Raw genomic sequence first — 17,927 nt, forward strand, 5'->3', positions numbered from 1 at the left:
GTGAGACTCATATTCTACTAAATGGTAATTAAGTAAAGAGATAATAGTTAATAAAAGTGACCATCCGTATTTAATATTTTCACACTCCATTTCCATATATAATCAATGTACTTTGATATTGATTTAACTTTACAAATATAGCTAAAGGGTAATTAAGTAAAGGGATAATAGTTAATAAAAAAACCGGTTAAAATAAGAACCAGTTTAAAATTTAAGGGCACTGTATAATTTTTGTTAATAAATCTTTAGTCTTATTATAAATATCCCAAAATAACAAATTTGGAACATTATTTTGTTAGCCACCTTCGCTCAGTAAAGGTCTCTCTCTGTTCTATTTACCCATGGATTCTGCCTCGCCTGCAAAGTAGCCTCCCTCAGTACACACGAACAGATTTTCTTGGGCACGAGCTTGAGAATTCTTCTTGGCCTCTGCTACCAACCAAATTAATCATTTCCTATATCTACGTGACTGAGTTATGCTGAAAATTTTGGGGATATGATTGCAGCAAAAATTGGCAATAATCAATATTGTTGATTCTTGGGGTAATAACTGTGAATTGAGTTAGAAATAGTAATTTAATGTCCAAGTAATCAAACAAAATATCCGGCAAATCAAATTGTGAAGGTAATCGAATTTGTTCTTGTCAGCCCCAACAAATTAAACAAAAAAAAAACACTAGTAATGGAGTATAAAACTAAATCCACCTCTTATACTTAACTTTACAAGCAACATCTCGAAATGGAGAAGTAGAAAAACACAAAGCCAAAGATAATATTATACCTAACCTAAACAAACCCCTCGCATAATTAATTAATCTAATAATTGAATCAAAACTGATCCGGCCACAGAAACGCCCCCATCGCAAACCTCCTCTTCTCCTCCAAATCGCCCCCAAAATTCAGCCCATACTGCTGCAGAAGCAAATCCAGCCTCTCCTCATCCATCTTCTCGTAGTCCGATTTCGCGTATCGCGGATAATGCAGCGGCATTTCGAATCCGTAATTCGCCCGCTTCTCCATCGCCGCCCCCTCTCCGCTCGACGATTGGCTCCCTTCGCCGGCCGATTGGTGGAGAATGATCGTGTTTGCGAAACTGAGAAGCCAATTCAACCCCATAGCTGCTGCTAATTAGAGGTTTTATTGCGGAATTGGGAGATGGTGGCGGTTTAATTTATAGGTGAGAGGAGGTATGGTATGGTGTTGTATTGATTGAAAAAATGTAGGGTTTTACTTGGGGAGGAATGCAGTGATTACATGCGAGGCGGTGTAGAAGGTTGGAATTGATGATGTGTGGAGACAGCTCACTTCTTTATGATTGAAAGCTGTATTTACTGGCGCCAAGGTAATCATCTTTGGCAGGTTTTATTTATTTTGAGAGATCAATGATTTTTGTAGCGATGCCAAAGGTAAATTTGTATTTTTGGTAACCTAAATTATAGGGATTGGCAATTCGTCTAATATTAGTATTCTTTTTTTTTAATTTTAAATCTCGTTAGCCAACTGAATGCTTTTGGGGCATGATCTATACCATGTTTGTTAGTATCGTAAATTGATTAATTACAATTTGCTACCCACTGATTTTTCTTAAAAAGTGCAAATAAAGGTAGCGGAAAGTGGAGATAAAACAAGACATATAGAAAGTTGATAGATGATGGTATATAGTGGCGGATCCAGAATTTTTTATTTGGGGTACGATAATTAATTATCACACTTCAAGCGTCAAAATTTAACCTATTCTTTTCATTTCTTTATTTTGTTTTTTAATCAAAATTTATGATTTTATTTATTTTATTATAAACATCTTAAAGATGTGCACTAGAAGAGAATTGGGAAAATAAAAACTAATTATATGTCAGGGCATCAGCAGTGGGGTGCCCTAAGGCGCGCCCTATGGCGCGCCACGTCATCAATTTTATCCTCCTACCTCCTCACCTGCAGTGAGGCGCCCTATGGCGCACCACATCATCATTTTTTTAATATTTACAAAATCCATACGAATTTAAAAAAACTAATAAATTAAAATACGAATTTCAAAACTTCATTTGATTTAATAAAAATTAATACATTACAATGCGAATTTAAAAAACGCAAACTCAGCGACGGCGGTTACGAGCCCACACTTCTTCAATCATGTCGCTCATGAGCTGCGCATGATCCTGTTGGTTGCGCATTGAGGCCTGTCTAGATAGAACCTCATTGAAGCCTAACGGTAACCCTCTATCGGGTGTCTCGGTCGACATGCCGGACGAGCTAGATGCACGGTCATCTTCATTCCAATCGGTGATGCTTCCGCCTTCATTCTCGACTATCATGTTGTGCATGATTATGCACGCATATATGACATCAGCGATGACTTCCTTGTACCAGGAACGAGCCGGCCCTTTCACAATTGCCCCCTTGATTGGAGCACACCAAATGCCCGCTCGACATCCTTCCGCGCCGACTCCTGCTTTTACGCAAATAAAACCCTCTTCTCACCAATTGGACAGCTGATCGTCTTTAGGAAAACTGGCCACCGTGGGTAGATGTCATCGGCCAAGTAGTACCCCATATGGTATTGGCGTCTGTTGGCAGTGAACTCGATGGCCGGGCCGTTGCCGTTACATTGCTCGGTGAAGAGGGTGGACGAGTTGAGGACGTTAATGTCGTTGTTCGACCCGGCTACGCCGAAGTAAGCATGCCAGATCCAGAGTCGATGGTCAGCGACGGCTTCGAGGATCATCGTCGGGTGGCTGCCCTTGTATCCACTTGTGAATTGGCCTCTCCACGCCGTCAGACAATTCTTCCACTGCCAGTGCATACAGTCGATGCTCCCGAGCATCCCAGGAAACCCGTGCGTCGACTCGTGCATCTACATCAGACCCTGGCAATCAGTGGCAGTCGGCTTGCGCAAATATGTGTCGCCATAGGCCTCTACTATCCCCCGACAAAAACCGCTTCAGACACTCGCGGCCTGTAGAATCCCCCGCAGTGGAGGTACTCGTCAAAAAGGTCCGCCGTGGTGCCGTATGCCAACTGACGAAAAGCAGTCGTGCACTTTTGCAATGGTGTAAGGCCGGGTTTGCCGATGTCGTCCTCCCGAAACGTGAAGTATTCATCACGTGAAGACAATGTCCGAACAATGCTGAGAAAAAGGTACCGTGACATTCTAAAACGGCGGCGGAAAACAGTCGGGCCCCATCGTGGTTGATCGGCAAAATAGTCTTCAACCAGACGTCTGTGAGCTTCCGGGTGGTCGCGTCGGACATACGTCCTATGTCGAAGAGGCCTATGGACTTGCTCAGCCGCCGCTGCCACCACCTCTTCCTCGCGCTGCATTGCCGCATAGCATGCCGCCATGGCCTCTTCAACGGCTGCATCTAATGCTTCTGATGTCGAACTATCGGACTCAGACGAACTAGAACTATTGGTGTCGTCGCCGAGATTCATTTTGGTTGGATGTTGAGAGAGAATATGTAAAGAGATAGTCGATATGTTCGTATGTACAAATGAATGAGAAACGAGATTTAAATAGAAAATCAAAAACGCGTGCCATCGTCCGTGTAGCCCACAGTGGGGCGGAAGATGGCGCGGCCGATGGCCTATCGTCCGCGGCCATCGTCCGCGTAGGCCGCAATGGGGCGGACGATGGACATCGTCCGCGCTATACTCCGCGCCCTTAGTATAGGGCGCGACGATCGTCCGCGGCCTATGTCACGCACCCGCAATGGGGCGGACGATGGCGGGCCCGGATGATTCGCGCCATCGGGCATGCCATCGTCCGCCCCATTGCGGATGGCCTCATGCCGAAACGAATGAAAATACATTAGAATATTTTTTAAAAAGCTAAAATGATGGAGATAAAACTACTTTAAAAGATTTGAAAAATAGAAAAAAATAAATATATAGTGAATTGTGTAGATTTCAAATGCATTGAAAAAATAAAAATTCTAATATATAATAAAACTACAAATAAAGATGTGCGCATTGGATGGATTTTTATTTTGGAATACATATTTAAAAAGCATAAAAAAGATCTTAATAATGGAATCCATATTAAAATATTTAAAAAGAATAAAATAGAAGATTGGAATAAACAAAAATAAACAGGGGGTGGCGTCGCTTGGTATCAAACTCGGGCCTCTGTTATGGAAGAAGATACCATTACCGCTGGACCAAGTGTGAGAATTGCTAGTGAGTATATCTAAATTAATTATAACGGTAAATTTTGGGGGTACAGTGGTACCCCTTGTTCCAATATGGCTCCGCCACTGATGGTATAGTAAAAATGATGTGTGCCGGCGTGAATCAATACAATACAAAACAATACAATACATGCTACAACTCTGGTTTCTCTCAAATTTTTAGTACAGCCACAAATCTAATACTCTGCTTATGCCCAAAATCATATAACAACTTATTTTATTACTTTGTTATTATTATTATTATTATTATTATTATTTATTAATAATAATATTATCTAATTTCATATATTTTTATGTTGTAATTCCTATTATTAAACAAATAACTTAATTTTTAATTTCATTAAAAATCAAAATCTTATTATTTAGGTTCTTAAAATTCGGTATTATTATTTTTTCAACGAAAAATAGATACTTTGTTTGAGCTTCTTTATTTTCATGCAACAAGCAGTATGTTCTTATTTTTTTTGGAAAATTGCATACATAAAAACTAGCATTATCATTTTTTAAAATCATCAATATATACCTAAATTATGACACCATCACTTAGGCGGTCCCTAAAAAAATATCGTGAGACGTCCCTAAACTAAGATGTAAATGCATTGGTGTAACTCTTTCCACTATATTCGTACGAAAATACCATTTTTTTGAAAGAAGAAATATGTGTGAATATATGGACTTAGCTAAATATAGGAATTTTCATAACCAACCATATGTTAAAAGAATATAATCATGAATAAAAATATTTAGCATGAATTTAAGAATTTCTATAATCAATTACGGATTTCGTTTTCAAAGATTTTCAGTCCCACCTAGTTTATAGTTAAAATTTTAAAATATTATTTTGTTACATTTTCTATTATTTAAATGATGTTATTAATGTCTATTCATATTTGGTTCATTATATTATCATATGGAGTTAGTGCATATGGAAATATGTAAGTTTAGGAATTTCCATAACCATCCTTGTATTAAAAGAATATCAGCATGAATATATGGATTTAGCATGAATTTAGTAATTTCCATTAGTCAATTATAAATTTTGTTTTTAAAATTGTTTTAGTCCCTCTTAGTTCATTGTAAGAATTTAAAAGTATTATGTTATACTAATACGTTTTCTATTATGATGTTATTAATATATTTCGTTATATAGTCATATTTGGTTCATTATATTATCAAATATAGATAATGACATATTGACGTGTAATATAATTAATTTTGTTGTCAAAGTATTATCATAAGCTATTATTAATAATTTGTGGAGATTTTGTCCATGTTAAATTTTAGTTATATGTTAAAAATAACCCAAGATGAGAAAAGATAAATGTACATAAATTGTACATGTACATAATATCTTTAAATTTTTAAATTTAAGTGAATTTAATTTAGTTTTATTATTTATTGTATTATATGCAGCAATAAGAAAGAAGTGATATATAAATTTTATGTTGAATCGTAACATGATTTCGAGCTTAATTTGAATTAATTATACAATATTTAGTAAGAAAATATTTTTTTGCTTAAATATACAAATATTTAAGTTAAATTTTTTTTTCGAAGTGTTGCAAAATGATTAGTATGAAATTTATTTTAAATCAATTAATGTTTATAAAATAATTTTCAATGTAAAATGTTATAAAAAGTTCGGTTATGTACGTACAATTATGTACGTTTATCACTATTTAAGGAATTTCCATAATAAGACACATATTCAAATAAAATCATTAGTTATTTTTAATCATTAGTGGTTAATTTTAACCTAGGTTACAAGATCATGTAATCCACATTTGTTCTTTAGTCATGTATTAAAATTTAATTGAATTTTAATCACGATTCTATATACATATACGAATATAATCACTACAACTTTTATTGCACTCCACAAGTTGGAGGAGACAAGTTGAAGAAGAAGGGTTCGAAGAAAAATGAATTTTTATTTTGTGTGTTGCTGCAGCACACTCACTAATTTATCTTTTGTGTTGAAACAACGTAAATATATATATCCATTTTATTGTAAAAAAAGGAGTTTTTTTAATTTAAAAAAGGTAAATATAGTACTTTCCATTCCTTTATAGTTAATGCACTTTTTCGGTACGGAGTAAGAAATGGATGTAGGGGTGGCAAATCGTGCGTGTTGGGTCGTTATCGTGTCGACACGATAACGACACGAACACGATAACAACAAACACGAACACGACCCGTTAAGAAAACCTCAAACACGAACACGAACACGACACGAAATCCTCAGACACGAACACGACACGAACACGACACGAACCCATTAACGACACGAACCAATTCGGGTCAACACGACACGATAACAACACGTACACGAGATGACACGATAACGACTCGATAACAACACGACCTGATAACGGTGAATCCTATTAAAAATGAAAATAATAAGAATTAATAATATTAAAATATTATTTGTTAACGGATAACACGAACACGACACGAACACGACACGAACACGTAATGTTAACGGATAACACGAACCCGACACGAACACGACACGAAATTTTCATGTCCTTAACGGGTCGACCCGATAAGGACACGAACCCAATAAGCTCCGACTCAAACCCATTATTTTCGTGCCGGTTCGTGTCGTGTTATCGTGTCGTGTCAAAAATTGCCAGCCCTATATAAACTTGTTCTAGATACCATTACCACATCTTATCTTTCTTATTTGAGGAAACATCTTTTTTGATCCACGAACTTTGTTAAACTCTCATTTTAGGTCCCGTGAACTTTGAAAATATCATTTGAGGTCCGTCAACAACGAGTTAATATCAATTGAAGTACTTTTTTACTATTTTCAAGTTTTCCGGACGAAAATACCCTCTATACCTTGAAGGGTATATATTTTGATTCTGTCAGGGAAAGGGTTTATTGACCCTAATTTATTGTCTTCAATATTTTAGTTATTTTTTAAAAATTTCCGTACTATTTCCTTTCACATCTCTAGGGTTTTTGGACCACTTATAAATAGTGGGAATAGCTGTTTTTGCAGCAGTTTTTTGACGTTGAATAATTACAATTCCTTGAAACTAAGGTTTCTGTGAATTTATAGTGTGATTGTTCTATCTCGTGGTCGATTGTCAGCATATTTTTAATAAACTTATCACACGCTCATATTTTTTTTATAAATATCTTTACTGTATATTTTTGACAAATTTTTAAAAGAGGGAACATCTTTTTTACTACATTAACTATCCCAAATAAGCAAATTTGGTCCGTAATATTTCATAATAGCTTTTAAGATCCATCAACTATAATTTAATATCAATTCAACTACTTTTTTATTATTTCCAATATTTTCATGACCTAAGTACCCTTAAGGCCAATGAGGGCAACTCAATCTATTTACCCTCTAATTTTAATTTCAAATAAAAATATCTTAGTGATATTAATATTCTATTATTATTAATTATTTACGTTTAGTTTTTCTTATTTTTAATATATTAAATCATTGTACTATATTTAATAGTATTAATAGTGAAATAACTTAGATATAAATATATGTGAACATTATACTTATACAATATTTGTATATAAAAGTAGTTCAATTTATTAGATGGAATATTAAATTTTCAATCTTAAAGCTATACATAGAATATGTTATTTTTAAATACAATACAAAATTGATGATTAAAAATAAATTAAAATTTATTAACATACATATAAACTTAAATAATTCAAAGAGCTAAGTTTTATTTTATCTACTCTTATGTAGTATAATTGTAGTATAAAAAAATTAGTTGAAATTATCAATAATCAATTTAATAAAAAAAGACAATGACATTCTTAGTTGAATATATGATTAATTTAAATCTATGATTGTTTAATTAAATAAAAAATCAATAGTTGCTATCAATTGTTTAATATCACAATGTCCTGTCTTAATATTATCATTAGGCTATTTACAACATCATGAAAATTGTTCATAGTTCTCCTATTTATTCTCTTGACTGTTCGTGAATCATATTTTTTCAACTTTATTAAATTTTTATTTCAATGAAGGATATATTATATATTATGATTAACTTAAATTTTCAGTTTAATAAAATTACGAGATTCATTAAAATAAAATATTTATCTTAGCTTTATCTAAATAATTGAGAATGTAACTATATAAAAGTATTAACTAGCACTAGAAAGTAATATTATAATATTCAAATAAGGTATGGTATATATTAATAATAATAGTATAAGATCTATTAAACTTAATCCCAAATAAATTAGAAGAAAAAAAAGTTGATGAATAAATAGATTGACTTGCCCTTCATGGACTTAAAGGTACTTTGATCATGAAAATATTGAAAATAGCCAAAAAATAGTTGAATTGATATTAACTTATAGTTAATGGACCTCAAAAGATATTATGAAATGTTACAGACCAAATTTGCTCATTTGGAATAGTTGATGTACTAAAAAAGATGTTCACTCTTTTTAAAATATAATTTGACCTAAATATTATCGCTTAATTTTGTTACATGCAAGAAAAGTTTCTTTTTCAACTTTTTATAATTAAAGAATTTTAAAGTATTTTTAAGTTATGGATACTCGTAAAAATGAATGTCACAGTTAATAGATGATACTTAAATATTGATATATTGATATTATTTCATTTTTAAATAATATATCAATATTCAAGTATCGTCTATTGATTGTGACATTAATTTTTACGAGTATCCATACCTCAAAAATATTTTCAAATTATTTAATTATAAAAAGTTGAAGAAGGAACTTTTCTTGCATGTCACATAATTAAATGATATTGAAGGTCAAATTATATTTAAAAAATTTGTCAAAAAGTATATAGTAAAAATATTTATAAAATGAGTATGTGATAAGTTTAGAAAAAATATACACTCTTCAAGGTATTGCGGGTATTTTCATCCGGAAAAACTTAGAAATTGTAAAAAGTACTTCGATTGATATTAACTCGTAGTTGACGGACCTCAAATGATATTTTCAAAGTTCACGAACATAAAATAATAGTTTGATAAAGTTCGTGGGCCATTAAAGATGTTCTCCCTTCTTATTTTACTCTCTTTCATACTTTACTATCTATTTTTCTCCTGTACTTTATCCTCTCTCTTATTTTATTCTTTCCACTTAATTCAATAAATATCAATTTCTTGAATTTCGTGCTGAAAAGAAATCAATCACACGGTGGGACGGAAGGAGTAATACTTTTTTATAAACGAACCTTTTGTCAGTATGTGACGTCACTCATTTCAATTATCAATAAGCGAGTAAGGGGTATTACATTATTGTACTCTTCTAAGACAAGATTATGTCAATCAAAGTTGGAGGAAACGAAAACTCAGACGATAGAAAGCGACGTAGATTCGCAAGGTTCTTGGACTATGAAATGGCTAGTTCTTTTGTACCGAAATTTATCGTTTGTTTATGGCAAAGAAAGGCCAAGTTAGATTGGGTAGTAGTAGTAGTAATCACCTAAGGTTCACTGTAATTGTTTATATATTGTTGACACCAATATTATGCAGATAGTTTGAATAAGTTCTTAAAGACAAATGTATTTCTTTTTTTTCAGATTTGCAGGTGTTTGATACCTAATAATATATTGTAGATGTTTCTCTCCGAATAAAGCAACAAAATGTTGTTTCTTTCATTTTTCACTTACTCTATACGCTACTTAGGCCATCCGCAACGCTGTTAGTTATCCGTCCCTTAACCATCCCTTAAATTACTATTCATTCAATTTCATTTTTTTATTTTTATTTCCAACCAAATTCAATTAAAAAAAACACACTTCATTAAAAATAAAATAAAATTACAACATAAAATAAAAATACAACTTAAAATTCAAAGAAAAAACACTTAATTAAAATCCTAAAAAATAAAAATGACATAATTTAAAATAAAATTTTAAAGAAAATAAAAAAACTACTCCGCCGGCGAATCATCCCCCGAAGGCGGTGGATGTGCACTGAAGCCGTGAGGAGGCGGAATGCCAAGTTGTGCTGCCATAAACGCAATTCCGTTAAGATAGGCTTGGTATTGGGGAGGCGTCATGCGGGAAGTGTCCGCCATTGTGGCGGTCATGTACATGGACATAAGGGAGTTCGAGGGTCCCCCCGAGCCCGAGCCCGCCTGGCTTGATTCGGCTCGGCCCCTCCTCCCTCTAGCTGCCTTCGCCGCATTTCTCCCTTGCGGCCGACGGCGCCCATAGGAGGACCCCCCGGCATCGTCTGCCGGGGCCTCAACCTTCTGCGAGGCAAACTCTTGTGGGGCGCTGCCCGAACCGCCCTCACTAGACGTGTATTGGCCACCCGTCGTGTGCTTCGTGCGCTTCGAGGTCGAGCCCGAGCTGGACCGGACACAGCCTGCCCACCTTTCCTCGTCTTTGACGACCTCCCAAACATCGACATATTTGAATTGTTTGCCGGTGTCGTCGAAGTAGACTCGCAAAGCTGACCTCAGAATGTCGGCTCCTGTGGCTCCGCTTTGGTAATGAGCCGCTTCATTCTTGTGGATGGCGCAGAATCTTTTGACCTCTTTGTCGACTCGGTCAAAGTGAGCGTGGAGCATCTTATATGTGCAGCGGCGGGACCCCTTCGGCTTAATCTCGTGGTAGGCCTCGGTGACCTTTTCCCAGAAGCACTTCCGAGGTTATTGATTCCCGACGATGGGATCGTACGAGACGTTGATCCAAGCGTTGTACACCGCCAGCGTTTCTTTGGGGCCATACGGATGCCGACCTAGATCCTCTTTCTCCTCGTCCGCCTCCGCTTGGAGCTTCCACCGCCTCGGCCTCCTCCCTCGCCTCGGCCTTCTTCCGGAGTGGGATCAACGGAATAATCCTCCCGAATCTGGGATAATCCTTGCGAATACCTCGGAGCGGAGGGACGGGCGTATGCATCCACATCAAAATGGGGTGGTTGGTACCCCCGGCGTCGACGAACCCTGGGTGCCCGGCGTCGACGAACCGGAACCACCACCGAGGACATTGTACATGCCCCCCAGTCGCCGAACGCGTTGATGTCGAACCCGCCGGAGCAGCCATCGCCGGACATTTTGTGATGAGAGGTTAGATGAAATTTGGAGAGGAAATGAAGATGATTTGGGAAGAATAGATGTGTATTTGTGTGTGAAATTAGGATGACTTAGGAGTTTTTATAAAGTAAAAAAAATAAAAAATAAATATAAATAAATTGAAAAAATGGTAATATAACGGTAATATTATTGTCTTTCATTTTTTAATTTTTTTTTTATTTAATTCATTTTTTTTTTAAATGAATTATTGTGTTAGCGTGACGATGCCCACTCGGGGGCCGGCGAGTGGGCGTCACGCATGGCGCCGGAGCGCGCCACGTCGCCTCGGCGCGTGGCGAGACGTCTCGCCATTCGTCACGTCGGGACGGAACGCGGAACGGGCTGGGGACGAGACGGGGCGCTGCAACGCGTCACGCCGCCGTCTAGTCCCTTCGTGACGGAATACGGGCCACCCACGTGACGCGTTGCGGGTGGCCTTACTTGTAAGAGCGTCTCACAAAAAACAATACACCAACCTTTACCTACTTTAACTAATAAACCGACTTCCAACCAATTTGATACATCCAAGTTTATTTCCAAATATAACTCACCACTCTAAATTCTTTGTCTAAGCTGAATATACATACAAACTTTTTCAATTTACTTTCTTTAGTCTCATTAGCTCCTTCCTCCTCCTCCGCGCCTCTGTGGCAACGATGATATCCTCGGACTTCCCCCTAAACAAGCCAGTTTCATGTGCAGAAACAACATGATCACCTACCTGGAAAGCCCTAGGAGGGTCGAGATTCTCCACGCATCGTACAGGGCTGAACAGCCCAGGCACAACGATGCCAGCAGGGGGCTCGTGTGTTCTGCGATCGCCATCTGCACTCATCGCGTTCTGGTTTGAACAAGACTTGTTGTTGTTGTTATCTTCACTCATCCTAGCGTCCGAGCACGAACACTTGCCACAGCAACGAGTGTTTGTTCCAAGTAACGGTAGCACCCAAGGGACAGGGACTATAAACATGGGTGTTACCGTGGAGAGTTCTTGTCCTTGATGTAGACACGGTGGTGTATCCATTGGGAATTGAAGCGGATGAGGACGAGATGTGCCTTGGAACGGGAAGGCGTCTGAAGTTGAGGCCATGGGCGGCCAAAAGCACGGGACTAGAGAGGGCGGAGGCTGGTTCTGCTGCAGAAACATCGGAGTCATTGCAGTGGCAGAGCAAAACGAGTTTGGTTCTACTTCTTCTTCAGTAACTCCTGCTGCAGCCTTCCTCGCTTCGGCTAACTGTAGGTGCAAAAGAATGGCACTCATGACACATTTCAAACAACGAAAAGACGCGAATCATCTTCTTACGTGTGCTTTTAGAAATCTATTTCTTCCTTTTAAAGAATTGAAAGCTTCCAGCATCAGCTCCTTTCGCTTCTCACCGGAAAAAAAATGTAGTAGTCAATAAAGAGGTAAGAGGAAACTCCAATAGAGAAAAAGGGAAGCGAGAAACGCTAACATGCCTTCTTCAAGTTCTCGTTCTCTTCCAACTCATCGGCTGCTTTCTTGTTTAACTCCATATGCATGGCCTGCTCAAAAATAGCAATTGGAGAACAATCTACCAACCAAATATAATCAGTGCCAACCTGCTCACCCACATACTTCTTCATTGCCCCTTAAAAATAGATAAATTCTTGCTAGAATAAGTGCTTCCCTTTTATCTAGGACATAAATCATCAATGTTACTACACATACCATTCACTAATTTACCGAATTGAGACGTTCCTAAGGTTTTGAGGAAGGAAAAGATCCAATTTTCTTTGTGACTATTGAAGCATACCATCAGTGTTTCTGAGAAGTAGTTCGTTCAAGATAACAAGTGTATATGAGGAACATGTACAGCTATATATTTCCTTTCTAACAAATATTATAAGTTTGGACATAACACGTCTTCCTTCCTTCCGAGCACTCATAAATCATCATTCTATAGTACTTCCCCATTATCCAGAACATAGATCATCAACTGTTACACACAGCAGCATTGACCGACCGATTTACCAAGTTGAGACGTTCGGAAGGAAAAGATCCTAATTTCTTTGTGATCATGACAGCATTGGTTCAAACTAACTAGTTTGATAGGTATTGAGGAACACAAGTATATTTCCTTTCCAGCGACTATAACAAGTTTTCGTTGCGAGCATTCTCATAACCTTTTTAACAAGAGGTGCTATAAGCTATAATTGTGTGAATGTACCATTTCTAAGTTTGATCTACTGCTGAAAATTCATCCGTAAAAGCAACTAAACCTTACCTGTTTGCGTCGAATTGTCTGTCTAGCAGATTCTCTATTGGCCATTATATGGCGAAGCTTCCTTTCCTCCTTCTCGGCCTGGATGGGAAAGAATTTAGTATGTTATAGTTGCATGAAAGAAAGAAAAAATCCAAAGTTGATCTACCTCGGTGAGTTTCCGCCTCATCTTCTCTATCACAGGATTCATACGATGACTTTTGCTGCACTGCTCTGTGGGAATACGTCGGACACTTGTAATCTTCAAAGGTGCATAATCAGCTACTAGCTGGTCCTGATGTAAAGGAGAAGACTTAAGAGGTGCACAGGTTGGGATCGAAATACGAGATGCAACTACCAGAGGCTTTGATGAATAAGCAGCGAAAACACAAATGTGGGACTATGGAATGAGTTTAGTATACTCCATATCTGAAATCCAACCACAAAAAATGAAGTGAAGGCATAAAAAGGGAAAAGGGAAAAGGGAAAAGGGAGCAAAAGACATATTCGTCCAATTGAAATAACATTCTTATCTTACTAAATGTAGGCCATGCTTTCTCATCCTCTTTTTTTCCTAAAGAAGATACCCTCTCCATATCACATTTTTTCTCACACGCAACATAGGAATCCTCACAATACCGACCAACTAAGCCTAATGGCGCCCGACCCCACCGCCACCCCGGAAACCTTAATAAAAATATACGAATTCAGGTTCACTTTCCTTCTTCATCCGCCTTCATTGCTAGCCTTCTTCACTTCGTCTGGCCCCAAATTCCGTTTCCACAGTAAACCACCCAACCCATACAACAAATTATCTTCATTAGCACCTACATTTTTTTAGGGATATTGACCTCTAATATCATGAAACTTTCAAAAAGTTGGATTTTTTCCACGAACTTTCAAATTGGCGAATAATATCACAAACTTTACCTGAGTAATATCATGATGCAGATTTTTTTTTCGTAATTTCTCAACAACAACTTCGAGAGCTCCAGTTTTTCAATATTTGAGTATAGTTTTTCTTGAAGCATACCCTCCAAAATTGTTCTTAAATCCATTGATATAGCCAAAATTTATTAACTGGCGATATTATTTGCTAGTTTAAAAGTTTATGTGAAAAACTCTAACTTTTTGAAAGCTCCATAATATTAGAGGCAATATCTCTTTTTTCAAAAGCAATCAAACTCCTCGAACTCCAAAGCCTGAATTACTAAATAGCTCCATATAATACATTGAATGGAACAAAATCACACTTCAAAATATTTATACGAGTTAAAAAAATAATTATTTATTTATAAAACTACAGTATAATTGTCCATTAATTGCCTTGTTTTGTGCATCCACGCTAAGAAAAAGTGAGCAAAGTAGGTTTCCAAGTGTTATCTATTGGCGAACCTGTGAAACAGCCACATGCTGCGCCAACCCCGCGAGGGCTTCGGCCGCCTCCAGCTCCCGGCCGTCGTCATCCGCCGCAGCCTCACCGCATTCCATGATTTACCGACTCGAATTTTAGTGAAAGAAAATGGTATTATTGAGAAACGTATAGTTTAAAAGCAGTAAACTTATGCAACGGAATCTGAACAATAAGTAATGTGGATCCAAATGAGAACCGTGGTGCGGGCCCGGTGTCTTTTCTATATTTGCTTTTATGGGTTAGATATGTTCCAATTCTTGAGTTAAATCCCACGCTTACGCTTATGGAGCAAGTAGTATGATTTTTAAATTACTACCAAAAATTCATTCTCAAATTTAATATTTTAATAGATCATATTTATTGTCCTTTTCTCCGCATAAGCTCTTAGCAACAGAAATAGTAGTAGTAGTAGTAATTTTACATTTATTTGTGGGAATGAAAGTGCCACACTACATAGTGTATTCATTATAGAATAAATTTATGTTATAAAAATATTTCTCGACACTCACTGCACTGATATGAATAAAAATATCAGATATTCCATAATTATATTTATTGCAGTTGAGAATTTAATATATTGCCTTTAACCTTGAAAAGAATTTAGGGGACCAGATTGGATCCGCTATCGTTTTCGTTTTATTTTCTTGACAGAAAACACACAATATATTCTTCTTTTTTCGGTTAATCATCACTAATTAATTTAGTAATCCATCAGAGGGGTTCCAATTTCTTTTTTCGGTTTATCTTCATTTCCCTCTTCATGACAAAGAAAGATTTACCTCAATTTCGTTTTGTCAAACCAATAATCATTCAATTGAAAAACAACCAAGTGTAAGTTTTGCGATAATTTTGATAGTAATTTTTTGAAAAAGAAAAACGTTATTGGCCTTGTATAAATTCAACATACTACTATATATGTAAGGTTAATCTTAAAATCAATACTTTAAATATATTGAAATCAATATCGAGATTGAAAGTGGTTTTTAAATTCTCTTCGGTGAAATATAAGTTGAGCAAATTAACGTTACATATTACTAGTAAGTTGAAAATAAAATGAATTTTCTTAGTAAACAGATAGACGAAAAATTCAAAAATAAAAGCAAGTTGTGGATTTGATTCCTAAACTTACCTCACAAGTGGACATATATTCGATCAGAATTTAAATTTTTGAGGGAATAAAAACTTAAAGAACCGACTAGGACTCTTTTTTTTATTAACTCTCTTACTCATATTCTACGGTGGAAAATAAAAGGGAGGATGACCCACTAGAATATCCAAATACTATATTTTACTAGTAATATTCCTTAAATAAATTAAACAGTTTTATAAGCTACTGAATGACTAGTTGCAACTACTATCTTACAAAATGACGTATATATAACTGTAGATGTTATTAATGAGAGAATTATGCAGTTATTCCAGAACATGAAGAGTAGAGATGTTACGAAGTTATTATATTCAATTTTATTTTTGTAATATTAATATAAACAGAATTATGATACACTATCTTTTGTATTTTATTTTCGAAATCCTTTTTATGAATATTTGAAAATATAATTTCTATTTATGTTCATTCAGTGAAAACTCTATAGCTATGTCGCTAGGAAGAAAATAGAGACGCAGGAGTATATAGATAAATAATACTACTATTTAATGGTTACTACTTGCTAGTTACTAATATTATTTACTTAACCGATATATATTCGTGAGATTGAGATTGAGGATATACAACTGTTTATTCGACAACCCAAAATAATATACAGCCATTTATGGCACTTTTACCTTTTTCCCAGATCACACGTATTTTTCCATTGTATTTTTTCTTCGTGGAGAAAATATTGGATATGAATCTTAGTGGAATGGTTCTTTGTTAGAAATGCACGGGAATTTGAAACGAATGGTATATGTAATTTTTATATATACGCTCCATCCCATAAAAATGTGTAATTTAATGAATAAACAAATCCTAATATGATTAAAAATTATACTTATTCTCTCAATGAATTAGCGTACACAAGTAATAATTGTTCAACTCAAGAAACCTGCATTTTCGCTGGGTAAAACGCGCAGTCACTCATAGCACACGAATTGTAGATTTTTTTTAATTTAAACCAAATTAGTCTCCTTCAAATTAAAGATTACACAACTCCTAAAAGCTGTATCAATAGTTCAATACTTCACTCTTAATCTCAAGTTTGTCAACTCTATTATCTAAGGTGTCGATTGTCTTTATTCAAGCACATCTACTCTCTCTCTATTATTGTAGAGATGCACACATATTTATTCAAATAATGTTAATCCAATTAAACAGTAAAAGCACAAAAAATCAAATCAACCAATTGATCCAAACTTAAAACACAGGCATCATTATTCTACACCATAGAATCCTACAATCAAATTGGTTCCTCATGATCTTCGACAATTCAAAAACAACAATCCAACAAAATAATAATTCATGATAAAGACTATTCTAAGATGTTCTTGATTTCCAAAGTGGAATCATTGTTTTCGAATTCGGGGATGACTTCTAACCTTCCTCTCATTCCCTCCCCCTCAAAATTGTCAAAAACTCGTGCAGGGTTGTAGAATGTCTTTGAAAATTCTGCCCTAGGTCTAATCATAACGAGGGTTGGATGTAAGGTACAATTACGATTACCAACTAGCCGTTGGGTTCACAAGGCATGAACTCAACGAGTCGCTGAGTAGTCTCTAGAGTTGAGTTGATTAACAGCGAGTCAATGTGTTCGCATGTACGTTGAACCCATCGAGGCATTGGAAAGATGAGCAATACAGAAGATTACCAGAGCATTTCTTTTCGGCACAGAGTTTAAAAATAGTATGTTAAATGAATAGTGAATAAAGTAAGAGAAAATAAAATAAGAGAGATGAAGAGAGAATAGTAAAAAAGCAGAATTACTTTTTATCAAAAATAGAAATAATTTAATTATCATGGAACATCCCAAAGTAGAAAAATGACTCGGAACGAAGGGAGTCCTCTTTCGTGTATATAAATTAAAAAATGTTTAGAAAAAAATATTGAAAGCA

At 35.8% G+C, this 17,927-nt stretch overlaps 1 protein-coding gene across 3 annotated transcripts; it reads right to left on the reverse strand.

The window, feature by feature from the left end:
* Window positions 1-11,713: 11,713 nt before the first annotated feature.
* On the reverse strand, window positions 11,714-15,029 carry LOC121764441. Of its 3 annotated transcripts, XM_042160471.1 has the most exons (7): window positions 14,864-14,992; window positions 13,827-13,897; window positions 13,638-13,763; window positions 13,493-13,570; window positions 12,705-12,770; window positions 12,550-12,615; window positions 11,714-12,480 (listed from the first exon to the last, which is right to left on the reverse strand). In XM_042160471.1, exons 3-7 carry the CDS (start codon window positions 13,677-13,679, stop codon window positions 11,842-11,844), a joined length of 891 nt encoding a protein of 296 aa, XP_042016405.1. In that variant the 5' UTR covers window positions 13,680-13,763; window positions 13,827-13,897; window positions 14,864-14,992; the 3' UTR covers window positions 11,714-11,841. The 3 variants fall into 3 exon arrangements, with proteins under 3 accessions (XP_042016405.1, XP_042016393.1, XP_042016399.1); XM_042160459.1 differs by lacking the exon at window positions 13,827-13,897 and having other exon boundaries at window positions 14,864-15,029; XM_042160465.1 differs by having other exon boundaries at window positions 13,638-13,897.
* Window positions 15,030-17,927: the final 2,898 nt, after the last annotated feature.

This window comes from Salvia splendens, chromosome 2 (genome assembly GCF_004379255.2).
Source record: "Salvia splendens isolate huo1 chromosome 2, SspV2, whole genome shotgun sequence".
NCBI classification, from domain to species: domain Eukaryota; kingdom Viridiplantae; phylum Streptophyta; class Magnoliopsida; order Lamiales; family Lamiaceae; genus Salvia; species Salvia splendens.

What these genes read in the sequence shown, in the direction of transcription:
- LOC121764441 (XM_042160459.1), bottom strand. Translation starts at nt 14,959, where the DNA reads ATGGAATGCGGTGAGGCTGCGGCGGATGACGACGGCCGGGAGCTGGAG. An exon ending in AGCATGTGGCTGTTTCACAG is followed by an intron (nt 13,764 to 14,863) that starts GTTCGCCAATAG and finishes CCTTTACATCAG; the next exon opens with GACCAGCTAGTAGCTGATTA. An exon ending in AGACAATTCGACGCAAACAG is followed by an intron (nt 12,771 to 13,492) that starts GTAAGGTTTAGT and finishes ATTTTTGAGCAG; the next exon opens with GCCATGCATATGGAGTTAAA.